General features: G+C 41.6%; 3 protein-coding genes across 3 annotated transcripts in view; 2 read left to right on the plus strand and 1 right to left on the minus strand.

The window, feature by feature from the left end:
* Positions 1–418: 418 nt before the first annotated feature.
* Positions 419–1,688, plus strand: LOC306744808 (trypsin-1-like; the record flags this gene model as incomplete). Its single annotated transcript, XM_079227495.1, has 6 exons — positions 419–458; positions 543–693; positions 819–1,069; positions 1,154–1,290; positions 1,411–1,512; positions 1,641–1,688. The coding sequence occupies 6 exons, from the start codon at positions 419–421 to the stop codon at positions 1,686–1,688; spliced, it is 729 nt and encodes a 242-aa protein (XP_079083621.1).
* Positions 1,689–2,458: 770 nt separating this feature from the next.
* On the plus strand, positions 2,459–4,936 carry mrpl17 (mitochondrial ribosomal protein L17). Its single transcript, XM_079228096.1, has 3 exons — positions 2,459–2,696; positions 3,414–3,482; positions 3,594–4,936. Exons 1-3 carry the CDS (start codon positions 2,523–2,525, stop codon positions 3,852–3,854), a joined length of 504 nt encoding a protein of 167 aa, XP_079084222.1. The 5' UTR covers positions 2,459–2,522; the 3' UTR covers positions 3,855–4,936.
* Positions 4,937–7,229: 2,293 nt separating this feature from the next.
* tmem145 (transmembrane protein 145) overlaps positions 7,230–16,417 on the minus strand; it is a gene marked incomplete at its 3' end in the record, with an annotated part of 34,311 nt that continues 25,123 nt past the window's right edge. The window contains exons 8-15 of the mRNA XM_079227727.1: positions 14,872–14,940; positions 14,181–14,261; positions 13,751–13,829; positions 12,362–12,455; positions 10,316–10,488; positions 9,487–9,607; positions 8,879–9,067; positions 7,230–7,484 (exon numbers count right to left, since the gene is read on the minus strand). Of these exons, the coding sequence (XP_079083853.1) occupies positions 7,230–7,484; positions 8,879–9,067; positions 9,487–9,607; positions 10,316–10,488; positions 12,362–12,455; positions 13,751–13,829; positions 14,181–14,261; positions 14,872–14,940 (1,061 nt within the window). The remainder of the gene's footprint in view (positions 7,485–8,878; positions 9,068–9,486; positions 9,608–10,315; positions 10,489–12,361; positions 12,456–13,750; positions 13,830–14,180; positions 14,262–14,871; positions 14,941–16,417) is intronic.

A 16,417-nucleotide genomic window follows, 5' to 3' on the forward strand; every position in this document is an offset into this window, starting at 1 on the left:
CTTTCGTGGCAGTTTTCTTTGTGAAGGCCAGAGGCACTCAGTGAATTTGTGAGAGAAACTCCACCCGGCACTGCTTCTGGGGCCAAATCAAGGTCAGAACGCTGATTACAACATGTACATAACATACTGTACTTAAACCAGGTCCAAACAGATCCAATTAAAATATTACGTGTCAAGGTGTGTTTTTGTAACAGGATTGAGCAAAAACCTTTAAACCAGAGTCACATTAAAACTATAAAGCCCCATGTTGGCAGCGCTTTAGTCAGGATATCAAAGTTTTCCCATCGGCACTATTTTAGGGTTTTGATTGGTCAGCAGCAACAGGCGTGTTTCTCGTCAGTCGCCATAGTTTCAGGCGCTCAATAAAAACCTGGCATGGGTCGAGCATCTGTGCATCTCCGTGGGGCATCAATCAGTCATGAGGTCTCTGGTCTTTGTTCTGCTCCTTGGAGCTGTGTGTAAGTATGGAACGAGCGCAGAATGCTTTTTTTTGTACAGACACTATTCATTCTTTGAAGAGCTATTCTTAATTGTCTTTTAAGTTGCCACAGAGGATGACAAGATTGTTGGAGGGCATGAGTGCGCGCCTAATTCTCAGCCCCATCAGGTGTCTCTGAACTCCGGCTACCACTTCTGTGGTGGCTCCCTGGTCAACGAGAACTGGGTGGTGTCTGCTGCCCACTGCTACAAATCGTGGGTGCTCCTCGAACATCATATCCCAAACAACAAAACAACAAAAGCAGCACTAGTTTCTCAAAAGCCACCCCTCCCGTTCTCCAATCTCTCCGTCTCACTCACAACTTGTTTCTCTCTTTCAGCAAAATGGACATTGTCCTCGGCGATCACAACCGTTGGTTCATGGATGGCAATGAACAGATCATTTCTGCTGCCCACGTGATCCCTCATCCAAACTACGAGTCCTGGCTGGTTAACAATGACATCATGCTGATCAAGCTGAGCAAACCTGCAATCATCAACCAGTATGTGAAGCCTGTGGCTCTGCCCACCAGTTGTGCTCCTGCTGGGACCACATGCACAGTCTCTGGGTGGGGTGTGACCATGAGTTCCTGTGAGTATCAAACACTGCCTGTTATTCACGATACATTTGTCCATCAATCATGCCATTGTGTCTGATGGTTCTACATCTCCACAGCTGCTGATAGTAACAGGCTGCAGTGCCTGGACATCCCCATCCTGTCTGAAGAGGACTGTGACCACTCCTACCCCGGCATGATCACTGAGGCCATGTTCTGTGCCGGATACGTGGAAGGTGGCAAGGACTCCTGCCAGGTGGGTATCTCTGCTGTTGTGAAGGGCACCGAGTATTATGCCCCGTGTAGTACCTTCAGCAGCCCGTAGTTGAGACTTAACACTGTCATATGTTAAACTGCTTTGCTAACCCACTATCAGGGTGACTCTGGTGGTCCTGTTGTGTGTGACGGTGAGCTGCAGGGTGTTGTGTCCTGGGGCTTTGGTTGTGCAGAGAAGAACCACCCAGGTGTCTATGCCAAGGTAAAAAATAAAGAAAAAGAAGCTTTCCACAGCAATCATTGCTTTGTATTTCTTGACTCTGAAATATTCTTAAAGGCCTTTTGTGATATAACGTTTGCAATATGCCTTTTCCCCCTCTCTTGCATCAGACATGTATTTTCACAGACTGGCTGCAGAGCACCATGGCATCTTACTGAATTCAGTCCAATCACACCTCTGCTACTGTGCTACAGCTGTTTCTACACCGCAAAATCCTGTTCCAATGAAACTCTGCCTGTTGAACTGAATTGTGAAATAAAACAAGAGCATATGTTTAGTATATTATTTGTGTGTGTGTCTCACTTTCTCTGTTACTCTGATCTGCATGGCAAACCCACATGAAGAATTAAATTAGGGGAATATGAACTTAATAATAACTAAAGACCTGTGATAATTAGAGTGAAGTTGATTTCAAAATGCCTGTAATCCTCTACCCCCCCCCCCCCCCCGAAACACCGTCTTCTTTGACAAGCTGACAATGAGCTTGTTTTCCACATTAACAGCTACATTTGCACGCTTTGTATAGAATAATAATCCAAACAAACAACGTCACATAAATATACAGACACCCAAACTGTCCCCTGTCCTTTTTTTGTTTTTATATATATATATATATATATATATATATATATATATATATATATATATATATATATATATATATATATATATATATATATACATAATATACATAATCTGAATAATAATATCTTGATTTTTTATTTCGGTGGTTCTTTTATGGTTGCGGAGTTTAGTGGAACTGTCGCTCAACAGTGCTGCGGTCAAGTCGGACATATTTGACGACGCACCACCAATGTCAAAGACTGCAAACTTCGTACTGCCTTGACTGACCTCGGGATTTGTAATTACATTGAGATAACTGGTTCTAAAGACAGGCAGAGGGAGGTTTGAAGACAGTTTACGCTTCCAATATATTTACTTTGTTTTTTCCCCGTGTGTCTGTCGCTAACAGGCGACTCTAACCGGACAAGATGCGCCTCACGTTGCAAATGTTGATCTCCCACGGCCGGGTGGCCCGGAAGATGGGACTCGGTCCGCAGTCCCGACTCGACATGCTGCGGAACATTTTGACAGGACTGGTCCGACATGAGAGGATCGAAACCACGGCGGCCCGAGCAGACGAAGTCCGCTTCTACGCCGAAAAGGTACCGACGCACTGTTCATGCTGCTAGCTAGCTAGCTAACGTGGCTGTCCATTCATAAAGTGACATAACTACATAGTTAGTCCTTAATATTGATGATGTGAAGGATCAATAGACAAATCATTTGGCTGAAGGGTTGTCTGTACACTTTAGAGGGGAAAGAAGAAAAGTCAACAATCGAATAGAAACATGTGAAACATTAAATGGATGAGAAATACAATTAAAATAAAATACATAAACACTTCAATCACTTTGGTCACTTTAACCACCTCAACTGTGCAATATAAATACATTTGTATTGTGTCTGTATATATAATATTGTTATTGTGCACGCCACATAATATCGATCAATGAGTACTTCAAATAATATAACATATTTGAATATGTACATACAAATATTGTAAGTGCAGCATAACATGAACACAAACGGTCAGCGTTTTCTGTTTGATTTGAGTGAGTTTGAATTTAATCTGTTTTGCGCTTATATCAAAACGTTGTTTATTTCAAGTCCAATCATGTTTGCATGCTTTATTCCAGAGCTGTGATGCTCCCCACTTTTTCTTTATTCCACCGTGACTAAATATTGAACTGAAATATTGCATTGTCCTTAATGTTAGTATTTTTATATTTAGTCAATCTGAAATGCGATACATTCTGATTTTTATTATCCGTCCTTCCACACGCAATGGGCTTGACCGTGTGTGTTTTCTCGTTTTCCAGCTGGTTGACTACGCCAAAAAGGGAGACACTGATGAGAAGGCGATGAAAATGGCCAGTTTTTGGCTGACGGTATGTGTCTGCAGCGATCTCTCTCTTTGTGAAGTTACAAGCTGTGTCACTCCATGTAAAACAGTTATTGTGAGGTTGTTGTTTTATTTTGAGCATGCTTCTTCTCTTCAGGAAAAGGATCTGGTGCCAAAGCTCTTCAAGGTCCTTGCTCCGCGGTTTGAGACTCAGTCAAATGGCTACACACGGATGGCGCGCATTCCCAACAGAGAGAACCTGGACAGAGCTAAGATGGCCGTCGTGGAGTACAAAGGCAACCCCTTCCCGCCACTTTATCCTGTGAAAAAAGAGAATGAACTGACACTCCTCAACCAGCTGCTCAAAGGCTACAGAGAGGAGAGGGCACAAGAGTTATCCACAACATCCACCATATGAACAACATCCTGGTTGTCGCTGAAATGCCTCCGAAGAGCCACTTGCAGATTGTGGCTTATAGACACTGATCCGTTTCTTCAATGGAAAAACAGTTCAAAAGCTCCAGTGTCAGCAAAAGCCAAGAACAATTCTGTTAAAGGACATTTATGAAAGGTTATGTATTAATAAATAATATTTGTAGAACAGAACTAAGAGATTTAAGCTTTACTTTTTTTTAAGTAAGTTTGGCCAAACCAAATGCAATGCCCAAGAAGGAAATGCTTGTCTGGTACAAATGAAAGATACTGAAGCAATTGAGTATTGCACTTCCATTAGATAAGGGGACATGTAAAAAGTGGTCATCAAAGCAGCAGATGGAGAATATCCTGAGTCTTAGTCTGTAGTTTCGGTCAAACTCCAAAAACACTGGATCCTACATTCACCATAATGCAGCCGTATAGCATCTGTCCTTCTGTATTCCATACTGCTTCTTGTGTTCCACTTCATTCAGAAACAGTCCTAAATTTAATTTGGGGTTTCTGGAGAAACCCTTCATGACGAATGTGTCTGCAGTGAAAAAGCTCTATAATGCTGTACTATATTACACTTTATGGTGTTTTATTATTTTGTCATCTTGGTGGACAAACCAAAAAAACAGAAGCACAAATAAAGTCAAAGACATTTCCATATTGTTGTGCTATTGTATTGGGTTGCATTAAATTTGATAGCCACATCTATACGGATGAAAAGCAGTTAGTCTCAAATATTTTAACAAACCTACCAACTGAACATCGCAAATTGTTAAAGAATAATGGAAGCGGTTTGAATTTTTCCTCTAATGACTGTCCGTGATTAGCCTGAAAGTAATTTACAAATGTATACCATTACTGGAGAACAAGTCCAGACAGACGGGTGCAGTTTGTTATAAATCTGCACTTCAGCAGTCAGAGTGGAATACTGGCAGGGACTGTGAAATAATTAAGCTAGCCGACATCAAATTTTGGCCACCCTGGAGTCTGTCCCTGTGGTGTTTCACTTTAATGGAGTCTTGTAATGAGAACAGTTTCTAAATATGATTTACAGATATTAGATCAACTCCTTTGGACATGTGACCTTGTCCTAACTGGAACACAGACACTCATGCTTATCAAGTCAAGGAACCAAATAATACACACACCGAGATGAACCCTCTAATAAAAACATTTTTAATTATTTTTGGCAAAAAGTGTGTATGTATATACAGCGTATTTTGAATTGTCATTTGACACCATTAAAATGCATTCAAACAGTGCTTCAGTGATGTGCTCTTAACCAGATCGCTCTGAGTACCTAAAAGCTGTGCTGTTTTCTGTCATGCATACATAATCTCCTTTCGTCAAGTTCTCTGCACTTAGTGTCTCCGTCCTGTAATCGTATGTCGATATGCACAAGGTTGAAGCAGTGATACAGTATCAGTACGCCTGTCAGTTAGTCGAGTCAAGCGGTGTCTATTCAGTCGAGTCATGGCAACTATAACAGGCGACAGCGGACGAAATGGCAGACATGCCAAATATATACCGGACACAATCAGAAATAACGACTCTAATTCATGTCATTCTGTTTCACAGACTAAGTTACACCTCTGACTACACTCGTACAAGTTACACACCACAGTCCTAACACCCTACAGTACTCCATTACAGCAAGATTGCCATTGATAAATCTGTGGACTATAAACCGAGGTCCACCATTTTTACGAATCAGAAATAAATGAACGCCGTGGAGATAAAAAATGGATTTGTTGGTGTCCCTTTCACGGTTTAGTTTCTGAATTGTAGGAATCTAGACGTAAACTGAGCATGATATGTTCCCTATAATGTCCGGACCGTCAATTACATTTTCAGACTGTATTTACAGGTGTATGCTGATGATTACTACTCCAAGTGGTGTGAATACAGGTTTCAAAGCAGTCCTATAAGGTGACATCATCACGAATAAACAGACTAAGACCAGGAACATTAAAGTGCTCCATGCAGGACAGACTAAATGTACAGTTGTGTTGCCGCTTTCAAAGTTCATCTACAGTAAAAGGCTTTTTTTAGTCATAGCTCAATGTTACGGGGATATAAAACTAGTATTATTTGTTTAGCTTTTCGCACGATTTGAACGTCAAAGTGAGATAAAGCCAACGAATATACATGTTTCAGGTATTAGACAGGGGTGAGGATGAAGTTACTAAGTTAGAAAAAGTAGTCCCCTACTCCACATGGATGTTGTAGTTGAAAGCCAAAGAGAGGAACATTTGACAAAAGTATTGTAGTACTCCAGTAACTTGAAAATCACCCCTGTCCTTGTGCTGTATTGCATCAGTACATTCACCAACGTCTACATACACAGAAATGACATTTGACCAGGCATATTCTGCACTCGGGTTTCTGGTTTCATGTTTCAGACAGCGCACGGTTTTGATTGGAATAACAATTAACAGAATTTATCCAGTCAAAAATATACTAACGCCTATTGTATGCATTTATAAAAGTATAGATTTCAATACACACAATACGCAAATATTGTATGGACATGGAGTTACATATATCAGCTTTTTGACAGAAAATACGATACAAACATGCGTGTTTAACGAGTACGTAGAAGTGCCCACAGTAAACGTGACATTTACATTTACACATCAGCATATCAATCCAGAATAACCAGCTGCAATGAAGGCATATAAGAATATAAACGAACCCAACAAACTCCATATAATATCTATACTTTATAAAAATGTGTCAAACATAAAAAAGGCCTTGTTTTAGTTTTTTTAACATGACTTGAATAAATGTAAATGGCATGAGATTTTTTTTTCTATTTGATGGTCACAGCACCAACTGGAATTTAACACTGTGGAAAAAAAAACATAAAAACTAATTTCCTTTTTTGAAATAAAACTATATAGAGTGGTAGCTCTCTCCAGTTTAACTATTTACAAACTCCTCCGGACCATCAATGCCTCATGAATTTTTTAATAGAAGTATTTCAAGAATTTTGTTCATTTCCACACCGTGCACAGCTATCATCCTATTGCTCTGGCTACATCCACTTTGTCATCTTTCTCCCTGTGTGCCTTTTACTGGTCAACATCAAATATTTATTGCTTCTTTATTCTTTAACAAGCTCAGCACTCCTATCTCACAGACATTTCCCCTCACTCTTCCGTTCAGGTTATTTCCATTCGCAGGTGGAAAGGGACCATTTAGGGATTCACTTTTCGGATGATTTCTCTGCTTCGTACATCCAAATCTTTTTTCGCGGCGTCACTAAAACCTTCATCTCCACTCTTTTTCTTTAAGTTGTATTGTCATTCTGCACATTCTCTCCATGCCTTCCCCCCAACTCCCTCTGTCTTGCCCTCTGTCCTTCTCATGCCTTCGTTCCAAACCCTCCTCCTCCTCCTCCGCTGCCTCCTCCGCTCTGCATACTGAAATACTCTGTGAAGGAAGGGAGTCGAGGCGGTAGCGGGGGCGAGCGAGTGGCCAGGCGTGGGGGTATCGGAGGCGGAGGTAGGGGCAAAATCGCCGTCAAGTCGGCGGCAGTGGTGATGATCTTCTGCTCGCTGTTCCTCGGCACCTCGGGGCCTTTACGGGCCACTGTCTCCTCCACTGTCTTCACCGGTTCCTGGAAGCAAGAAGGCGATGGTTTTAACCTTTGACCTGTTTTGATTCTCTGGATGTAGGTTACTTTGTCATGTGGACCTTGCAGACACAGTGTCATTAACACCATACTATACATCACATTTTGACAACTTCCTCTGGAGCTCAATGATGCTGTGGTGGTCGGAGTAAGTTCCACATGTACTGAGTTTACTGACCTCCAGTTCAATTATGTTTCTCTCCACAAACTGACTCTCTGTATTAGTGTTTACTGTATGGTCAAGTCTGCATGCAGGCCTGGGGGATCATTATTAACATGTCATGAAATCCCTTTTTATATCAATATCACAATATGGCAAATGTATGCAAAATCTAGGGCTGCAAGATTTGACAAAAATCACAGTAAAAGATTTCATTGAGCTCACGGTCAAATGTATGTCTCACCATCAGTCCAAAACAAACAAATACATTCTGTATAATGTATGACAAGAAACATTACTTGATATGATTAACCAGTACTTTTAATTGTGTAATTTTCTGTTGATCGACTAATTGACCAATCATTGCAATTCTAATTTACAAAAAATTTACTAAAACCTGCCCTCCAGCTTGGATGTTTTAATTCTAAATATTTTATACAAATACATGTTTATACAATGAAAACTTGAAACGTGTCTTTCCTTGTCATGACTTTGTGCCCTTGTCATGCATTGTGTCAACTTTGGGTTGCTCCTTTGTGTTGTATTATTCCTACTCGTGTCTGCAGATTGTATCAGTGTAGATGAAGACTCACAGCTCTTCTTCTGTCACTCATTTCTGTGCACTATGAAATAACAACGTCCACAGATTTGAAAGTCACCGGAGCTAGACAATTCATCACAGCAAACACAACGCCTTAATTTGATCTTGTCAAAGTTTCTATTCATTAATTATTTCCTTGTGCCCAAGTGTTTTCATATTAGTGCGTGTGCTATGGTAGGCTGTGCTTACTGTCAGTCAGCACACGAAGAGACGGCAGTTCCCACCAAGATATAATTCTCAAAAACATGTCCAACAAACTGCATTGTTACAGTGATACCTTCTAATTCAAGGCATCTTTGTTAGATGAGACAGCAGTTAATTTCAAGCTAGGTTTGTCACAGTGATGATGTACTTTAAAAGCATCAAAAAATGTGTCCAACTTAGATGACTCTCATTGCATATTGCAAGAACAGCAAAATGGTCGGGAGACGTTTAAACGTTTTAAAGGTAAAGACACACATACAGGAGATGGGCTACAATTCTCACTCTGATGCTTTTTAACCGGTTTCTGCGCAATCATCTCCTTCATAGCACTTAGTCTTCGGTGTCTTCTGCTTCAACAACTTCCAACTATGATATCAAGCATACATAAAAAAAAACATGTAAAATTAGACTCACTGATTGGATGGAGAAGAGTTCAGTGAAGTTGGGTTGAGAGTCTCCCAGGAAGGAGCCATTTCCATAGGCATGATGAGGGAAACTCTCCGCCCCCTCGCCTGCTTTTGGACTGGACAGCAGGATCCCAATCTGTGACGTCCGAACATGATATGGGAAGTTCTTATTGGCTGCTGAGGGTCGTGTGATAGCCTAAGGGACAAATATATATGACGATCTCGGCTGATTCTTACATATATACTCTATCTATAAAATATGTAAAACACATTGCCATTGCATATACGGTCCAAGTGAGAAGTGGGAAATAGAGTGAGCAGGTACATAAAAGGAAATTTGTGTGAGCAGTACGGCCCATTAGTAAAGAACAATGTGTCGAAGGTGAGAAAGAGGTAGATAATGATCTGTGGGAGAGACAATCAGCATGAGCCAGGATGACTCAAAGACAGTGAATAATGTATGACTGACAGTGGAAATAATGACTCTTGAATAATGTGAGCTGTGTTTAGGTCCAAGAGTCGGCATGAGTGCGAGTGTGTGTGTGTGTGTGTGTGTGTGTGTGTGTGTGTGTGTGTGTGTGTGTGTGTGTGTGTGTGTGTGTGTGTGTTACGAACGAGAAAGACGATGTGAGCGTAGAGGTGGATGCCGAGCTGAATGCCATTGACGATCTTCTCCCGGGCCCAACGAGGAATCCCAAAGTTGGCGATCAAAGCCATAACAGGCACGGCGAAAAACCTGAGGAAGACAAGTGAGTAGATTTAGAATAACAAAAAAAACGCATTAAAAGAAAAGATGAGAACCAAGTTTGATGAGGAGACAAAGAGAGGCAGGGAGAGTAGAAACAGATGTAAAACACACAGAAAGATAATCATGTAAGGAGAGGAGCGACATAGATAATGAGGCGGGAGATAGTGGCAGCAATGAGAGAGAAATACAGAGATAATATTAGTCTTTGTAGTCCACACTTCATTTGAAACTCATGCTATCACACCCCGTGAGTGAAGGGCAGAGAGACTAATGTATGTAGAAGGGTTTTTCTCTGGGTTGTTTAAAAGGAAAACCACTTTCCAGTACAAAGCTTTAAACTATCTAGCACACATATATGGAAGCATAAATTATTCTAATAGAAGAGACCTCATCAGCTGAGTAAAAATAGATGTTTTCCTCTAGCAATCATTCACTCAAGTACAATTATCTTATCTGTAGTAGTGCACAGAGGTTGGGCTCACAATGTCATAGAAGGGTAGTTTGAAATAAACAACTTTTCATTCCCGGACCGGTAAAGCATCAGCTATCCCGTGCACATTTTTACAGCGTGGCATAAATTATTCAAATTAAAGAGACCTCAAACAGAGAAATGTGTATTTTTCTACGCCTGCAATCTTGCTCAGGTGCTATTATCCTCAGTGAAGGGCAGAGAGGGGGAAGCTGCGGCGGTCTCACCATAGTGTGTACGTGGTGAAGAACGGGATGTAGAAGGGCTGTTTCTCAGGGTAGCGTTTCAGAGAGACCAACACGGCGTAGCAGAACCACACGTAGGCCAGCAGCTGCAGGCCCATCAGTCCGTAGCCTGCGGGGCTGTCGTAGGCGTACAGCACTTCACCTGGGTCGAAGAACTGGCACGGGAACAAGAGAAGGTATGCCAAAATGAAGACACGCACATTAAACAAGCCTAAACATTTACACAAAGTAGAAAAGAAGCATCTTTTGGCTTGGCTACACATTGCAGTCTGTGTGCCCTAATTACTAAGATGGATTGCTCGTGGTTCGGCTGATGCACTGCGATGACCGAGCTAAAGCTCAGCTTGTTGTATTCTGTGCGAGTCTTTGACATTGACACTTCTTCTCCACAACTAGGGCATCGGTATGTGTGTGCATAGGTTTGTGGGTGTTTGTGTGTCTGTATATGGCACCTGTGCTTGCATCTGCGGACACTAGATAGCATTCACAGTCCCGTGACTAGATAGTGTTGGCCATACAGGGTTACCCCTTGCTACATAATGCATTATTCTGATGGCTCGGTGAAATGCTTATTTGGATCCAACCAACAAACCTGAGCCTGGCAGATTCCGTGACTGCAGGCCCAGTACCAGGAACACTCTTTAACTCTTTATATCAGTTCCAATTGTAACCTAGTTTGGTGTATTTTTAGCAGGAGCTCTCCTGAGTTTTGCTCTCTTAAATAGCAGAGACCGTGCAGGGGGGCAGGCAGCAGATAAATTACACTGCTTCAGATCCACATATTGCTGTGTGAGAAATGGCTATAGGCTCCAGCATTAAATATAGCAGGGATACTTCCACTGCTATATTGCCACATTAATAGGCTGTATTCAAAGACTGTAATCCCCTGTACCTAAATGTACCATCATTATGGCCGACTGTGCTGAAGCCTCTGCAGCATGCACAGACGTATATGCAATTAATTCATAAACTCATATGCTACATGCTATAACATCATAGCTGTTTCCTTCTTTATATAGACATATGGGAGAGTATGATTAATTGAATGAGTGGAAATCGAAATCTCTCAGAATACTGATTAGTAAGACTTACTTTGAAATCAGGAAACCTTAAAGAAACAGTCATTGATCTAAGATGTATTATCTAAGGTTGTACGTTATGTTTGTAGTCTGGAGCTGCCTGACTGTTCCTATTCATTTGTATCTTATTAAGGAGTTCCCTTTTTTTTAAACAATAAACTTTCAGAATTAGCAATGTATCAATGTAATTAAGTGACTTGACAGAAAAAAAAAAACATTACAGGCCACGTTGATGTGTGGGCTCGACTCACCCATGCATATTTATAAGATTATTAAAATAAAGCCAAAGAGAGCAATAATACGAGTGCAGAACTGTTTTGAGCACCGTCATGTCAGAAACGTCACCAGTCACCCGAGGCGTAATACAGACGCTGCTTTCAAGTCACATCTGAAGTGTTCACATGTTTTACTAGAGTCTGAATTAAAACAAAAGAAGAAAGTAACTGCAGTTTGCTTTTAGTGACACTGTAGTTGGTGTGGAAATGAATGCTGTCGCTATTGATTATTTTGCCTGCTGATTATTCTCTGTTGTTTCTCTTTGTATTTCCCAAAGCCTGTGCTGAAGTTTTCATATTTTTTGTTCTATCCAAATAGTCCAAATGTACATCATATAATATAGAAAACAGCCATATAATACATATAAGCAACACATCTTCACATTTGAGAAGCTGAAACTGGTGAATACTTGGAATGAGACAATGGATTATCAAAACCGTTGATTCATTGTTTAGCACTTTTGATAAGAACCACTATAAAAAACAACATTTTGGATTTGAATAATGTGGATTTGCAACTTTTCTCCGTTTTAAATTACTGTAAATTACATTTCTTTGGGTTTGAATGAGTCACCTTAGGCTTTGGGAATAACCTCAGTAACCCCATGGTTAACTACATCGCAGTGTGTGTAATGTACTGTGTGTGTGTGTGTGTGTGTGTGTGTGTGTGTTACCTCTGCCTCGTAGATGAAGAGGATGACGTAGGTGATTGTGTAGACCGTCATGTAGATGCTTAACTTAACCGACCCACTGTGACTGATCCTCGCCCTGACACATTAACAGTCACACAAACACACACAAAGATCACACACGAGCGGAAGATAAGAAACAAATACAGACACCCTCAAAGATACACAGACAGAGGGAGTGACATGTTTAGTGCTTTACACACAAAGCAAAGACAGCTTAATCTAAAAAGCTGCACCACATTCAACACTACACACTCCAAAGGACTTGTGTGCTCAGCTCTGAACTTTATAAATATGAAATGGCTGTAGACTTCTTCGCAGTAGGCTCTGAAAAAAAGCTATCCGCACTCACAAAAGCAGAAATGAATGCGTCTTTATGTGCAGTCAACAAATACCACGAGCACTTCTTAAACATCATTTTACTGAGGCTAATTCAACACTGCACTTCAGAGAAAACATTTCAAAGTTGTTGGATTATTTCCAAACTGTCAACCTCTCAGTTACTGTAGATAAACAGCCATGGTTCTAGCTGGATGGTGATGCAGTTTAGGTTCATTCACCGGGGTTTTAAAAGGGTTTAATAAGTCTGAAAGATCAGAGAATCTCCTGAACCCAGAGGAGGATGTAATCCTCAAGTCAAAAAAAGCAAGCTTGAATCTTGCAAGCTCAGTTTTCACTACAAGAGTTCAGTCTTCAGAAAATATTAACAGAGATTCAACTGAGCCCTAAGCAGGGCCAATCTTCAAACTGTGACCAGTGGGTTAAGAGGATGACTCACTATGAATCAAAGCACAAAACCTTGTGAACTGCCATTTACTTTTGCCGTTTCTCGCACAAAACGGAGTCAGAAACCAACATCTGGGGATAGAATAAATCTAACATTTCAAGAACAGCTGACATGTTTGATAACTGGACTTTCAAATTGGAATTGGAAAACTTGAGATCACTTGTAAATCATCTCTTGTGCAGATTATCTTAAATAATGCCTGCCCCAAGCAAATCTCCAATGAGCCTTGCCAGAAAACAGCGATCAAACCTAAGAATTGTTGGCTTCACAGGGCAAAAGGTAAACCTGCAGCTGACACAGAAACACAAACACAAAATAAAGTTCACAGCACAGCAGCAGCTGTCTCTCACATTCCTCTGACACATCAGGTGTTTATACGCACCATCACACCCAGCGTACTAACTGACTATTTGCCTGACACTTAACATTGTCATGACATACTGTACTGAATGTGACAGTGAGGCCTGGCAGTGAGAGACAGCAGCAGCATAAACACACCTGGACAAGGTGACACGCTTGAATTAAAAGAGACACACATAGACTTGAAGAGACACACGTAAGCTGCAAAAAAAAGTGCAAACCCCCACCTGGTGACAGTGAAACCTTTGCCCAACAGTATGAGCATCAGGAGGAACACCAAGAAACTGACTGAGAACAGTAATTTCCCTGGAGATGGACAGAGAGGAGTGAGACAGAAAGGGAGAAAGAGAAGACAGAGGGGGTAATTAGCTTGTGGTTCTGTAATATCAGAGGGGATAGAATCAGGTCGTCACACACACACACACACACACACACACACACACACACACACACACACACACACACACACACACACACACACACACACACACACACACACACAGAATCATGCATGGTCCTGCCTATGTCCAACACACCAGGTATTGCACTTCTTCACCCGAACACCTCCATCATCGTCCACTCATTCATTCTGCTCGGGCAGTGAGTGATTTTCCAGTGCAGAGGCAGTGTCAGTCTGATGCAGGAGGAAAAACTCACCAAGTATTTTCAGGCTTCCGTTGCCAACTCCATCTCTTGCATACAGGCTCCAGTAGACACAATGGAACAGCAGGCTGAGCACTGCCAAGTAGAAGAGATACAGCGAGGAGAGACATGGAGAACGAGGGAGAAGAAGAGGAGACGAGGTAGAAAAAATGGAGATGTGACAAAGAAGATGTAAAGTAGAGAGGAGACAGGGAGATGATAATGAGGAAAGAGAAAGGGCAGACTTAGGAGAAGAGGATAGAAATGGGGAGTAGAGGAGCGAGACAGAAAAGAAGAGGAGTTGATAAAAGGAGATGAAAAGGGAGCAAACGACTTAAGAGAAGTGGGAGGAGAGGGAGAAACAGAGAATACAGAGGGGGAAGGACAATCGAGAATGGATTTGAAGAGGGGACGAGCAAGCGAGAGGGAAGAAAGCGAGATAAGAGAGGAAGATAAAAAATCAGAGGACAGGTTGAGGAGAGTGATGGGGTTCGTCACTAACAGCAGGATCCACTGAAGATGTTTGCAAAAGTTCCTATTCAGAGGCTAATAAGGGCGATACTATCTCGGCTCTTGAAGGTGGGATTAAGGTATAAGATGCAGCAGCCATGCGAGAAGCTCATTGTTTTCTTGGGCATGTGTGTTATGGCATAAAGTGTGTGTTACGGTTTGTGTGTGTCTGTGTTTTCGGGACAGAAGCGCTCACCCTCCACACCTGCCGCCGTCATAAACATTTTGTAGGTTGTGTGAAGAAGCTGTCTTCCCTTCAGATTGTCTGCAGGGGAGAGAAAAAAAACAAGAATGAGATGCATGAATGCGTGCGTGAGTGTGTGTGCGTGTGCGCGTGTGTGTGGATAGAGATAAAAAGGATGGAGATATGCTAACAGATGGCAAAGGAGAGCAAGAGAGGCAGAGAGTGAGAGACAGAGGAGAAATAAATAGGGCCTTGTAGTTGTATGCCTCTGACAACCATTAAAGTTGCCGTTTATATCCATGTCTGTCCAAAATGTCATCATTTAATAATTATATCCCATTCGACATTTGTGTGAAATAATTAGCATATGCATTCTTGAGTTAGGAAAGACGTTTTGTAAAGTCACAGTGACCTCTGACCACCACATTTTAGTCAGTTCATCCTTGAGTCTATGTGGACGTTTGTGAAAAATTTGAAGAAATTCCCTCAAGGCAAAGCTGAGATATCAGGATATTGATGAGAATGGGGCAGATGTGCAGTTGCTGTGACCTTGAAATTTGACCACCAAAATATACTCAGGAGGCAACCTCCTGTTCTGAAAATTGAAGCCAATGCTGAGACGCCTTAAACTTGTATTGTTTCTAATGGCCAGCAGGGGTCGACTACCTCAGTAAATATATGTTTATAACCTCAATTGCTAGTTTCAAGTCTTCTTCAGAACAGCATGATGTTCATTTAGTAAATGATGGTCCTATTTAGAGTACCGCAAAATAGACAATGAAGCAGCTCACTATCAACCTACATCCGGTCTGGGCGTTGTCCCTATTCTCATCTTGAAAGTTAATACTAACATTTTGGTTGCCTTCAAATGTCTTATACAGCGTTCTGTTGTACTTAGCTCAACTCTTGTGTCACAAGATGGCGATGGCCAAAATGCCAAACTCAAGGCTTCAACACCATAGTCCATGAACCAATGGGTGACGTCACAGTGACTACGTCCACTTCTTATGTACAATGTATAGGTCATCGTTCGTCTTAGTGGACATTTATGCCAAATTTGAAGACACTCTCTTCATGCGTTCCTGAGATATTGGTTCACGAGAATGGGACAGACCTCCCAAAAACATAACGTCTCTGGCCTGTAATTGCTGCCACGGAGGCATAAGAAAAGAACAAGGGAGACGGCCAGATAAAAGGGGGAGCGCGACCATTAGTACGCATCCATCTTACCAGTCTCTAGATGAGGCCATATACATCTTCTCCACTCTCTCCCGAAGTTGTGAGGAAATATTTTAATGCGTATTTAACAAGACAATTTTATTACCTAAACACTTCTGCAAACAGAAGTGGCCCGGGGAAAAATTTACAGGGGGAGGAAGGGTCATAAACATTCACACACACACACACACACACACACACACACACACACACACACACACACACACACACACACACACACACACACACACACACACACACACACACACACACACACACACACACACACACACACACACAGCTGCCTGTATAACCACAGGCTTGGCCAGCAAGACACTGC

The sequence above is a fragment of the Taurulus bubalis genome (genome assembly GCF_910589615.1).
Source record: "Taurulus bubalis genome assembly, chromosome: 12".
NCBI classification, from domain to species: domain Eukaryota; kingdom Metazoa; phylum Chordata; class Actinopteri; order Perciformes; family Cottidae; genus Taurulus; species Taurulus bubalis.

Excerpts from the sequence above, each read along its gene's own strand:
- mrpl17 (XM_079228096.1), top strand. The coding sequence starts at position 2,523 with ATGCGCCTCACGTTGCAAATGTTGATCTCCCACGGCCGGGTGGCCCGG. Across the intron at positions 2,697-3,413 it reads TCCGCTTCTACGCCGAAAAG|CTGGTTGACTACGCCAAAAA; the intron begins GTACCGACGCAC and ends CTCGTTTTCCAG. Across the intron at positions 3,483-3,593 it reads TGGCCAGTTTTTGGCTGACG|GAAAAGGATCTGGTGCCAAA; the intron begins GTATGTGTCTGC and ends TCTTCTCTTCAG.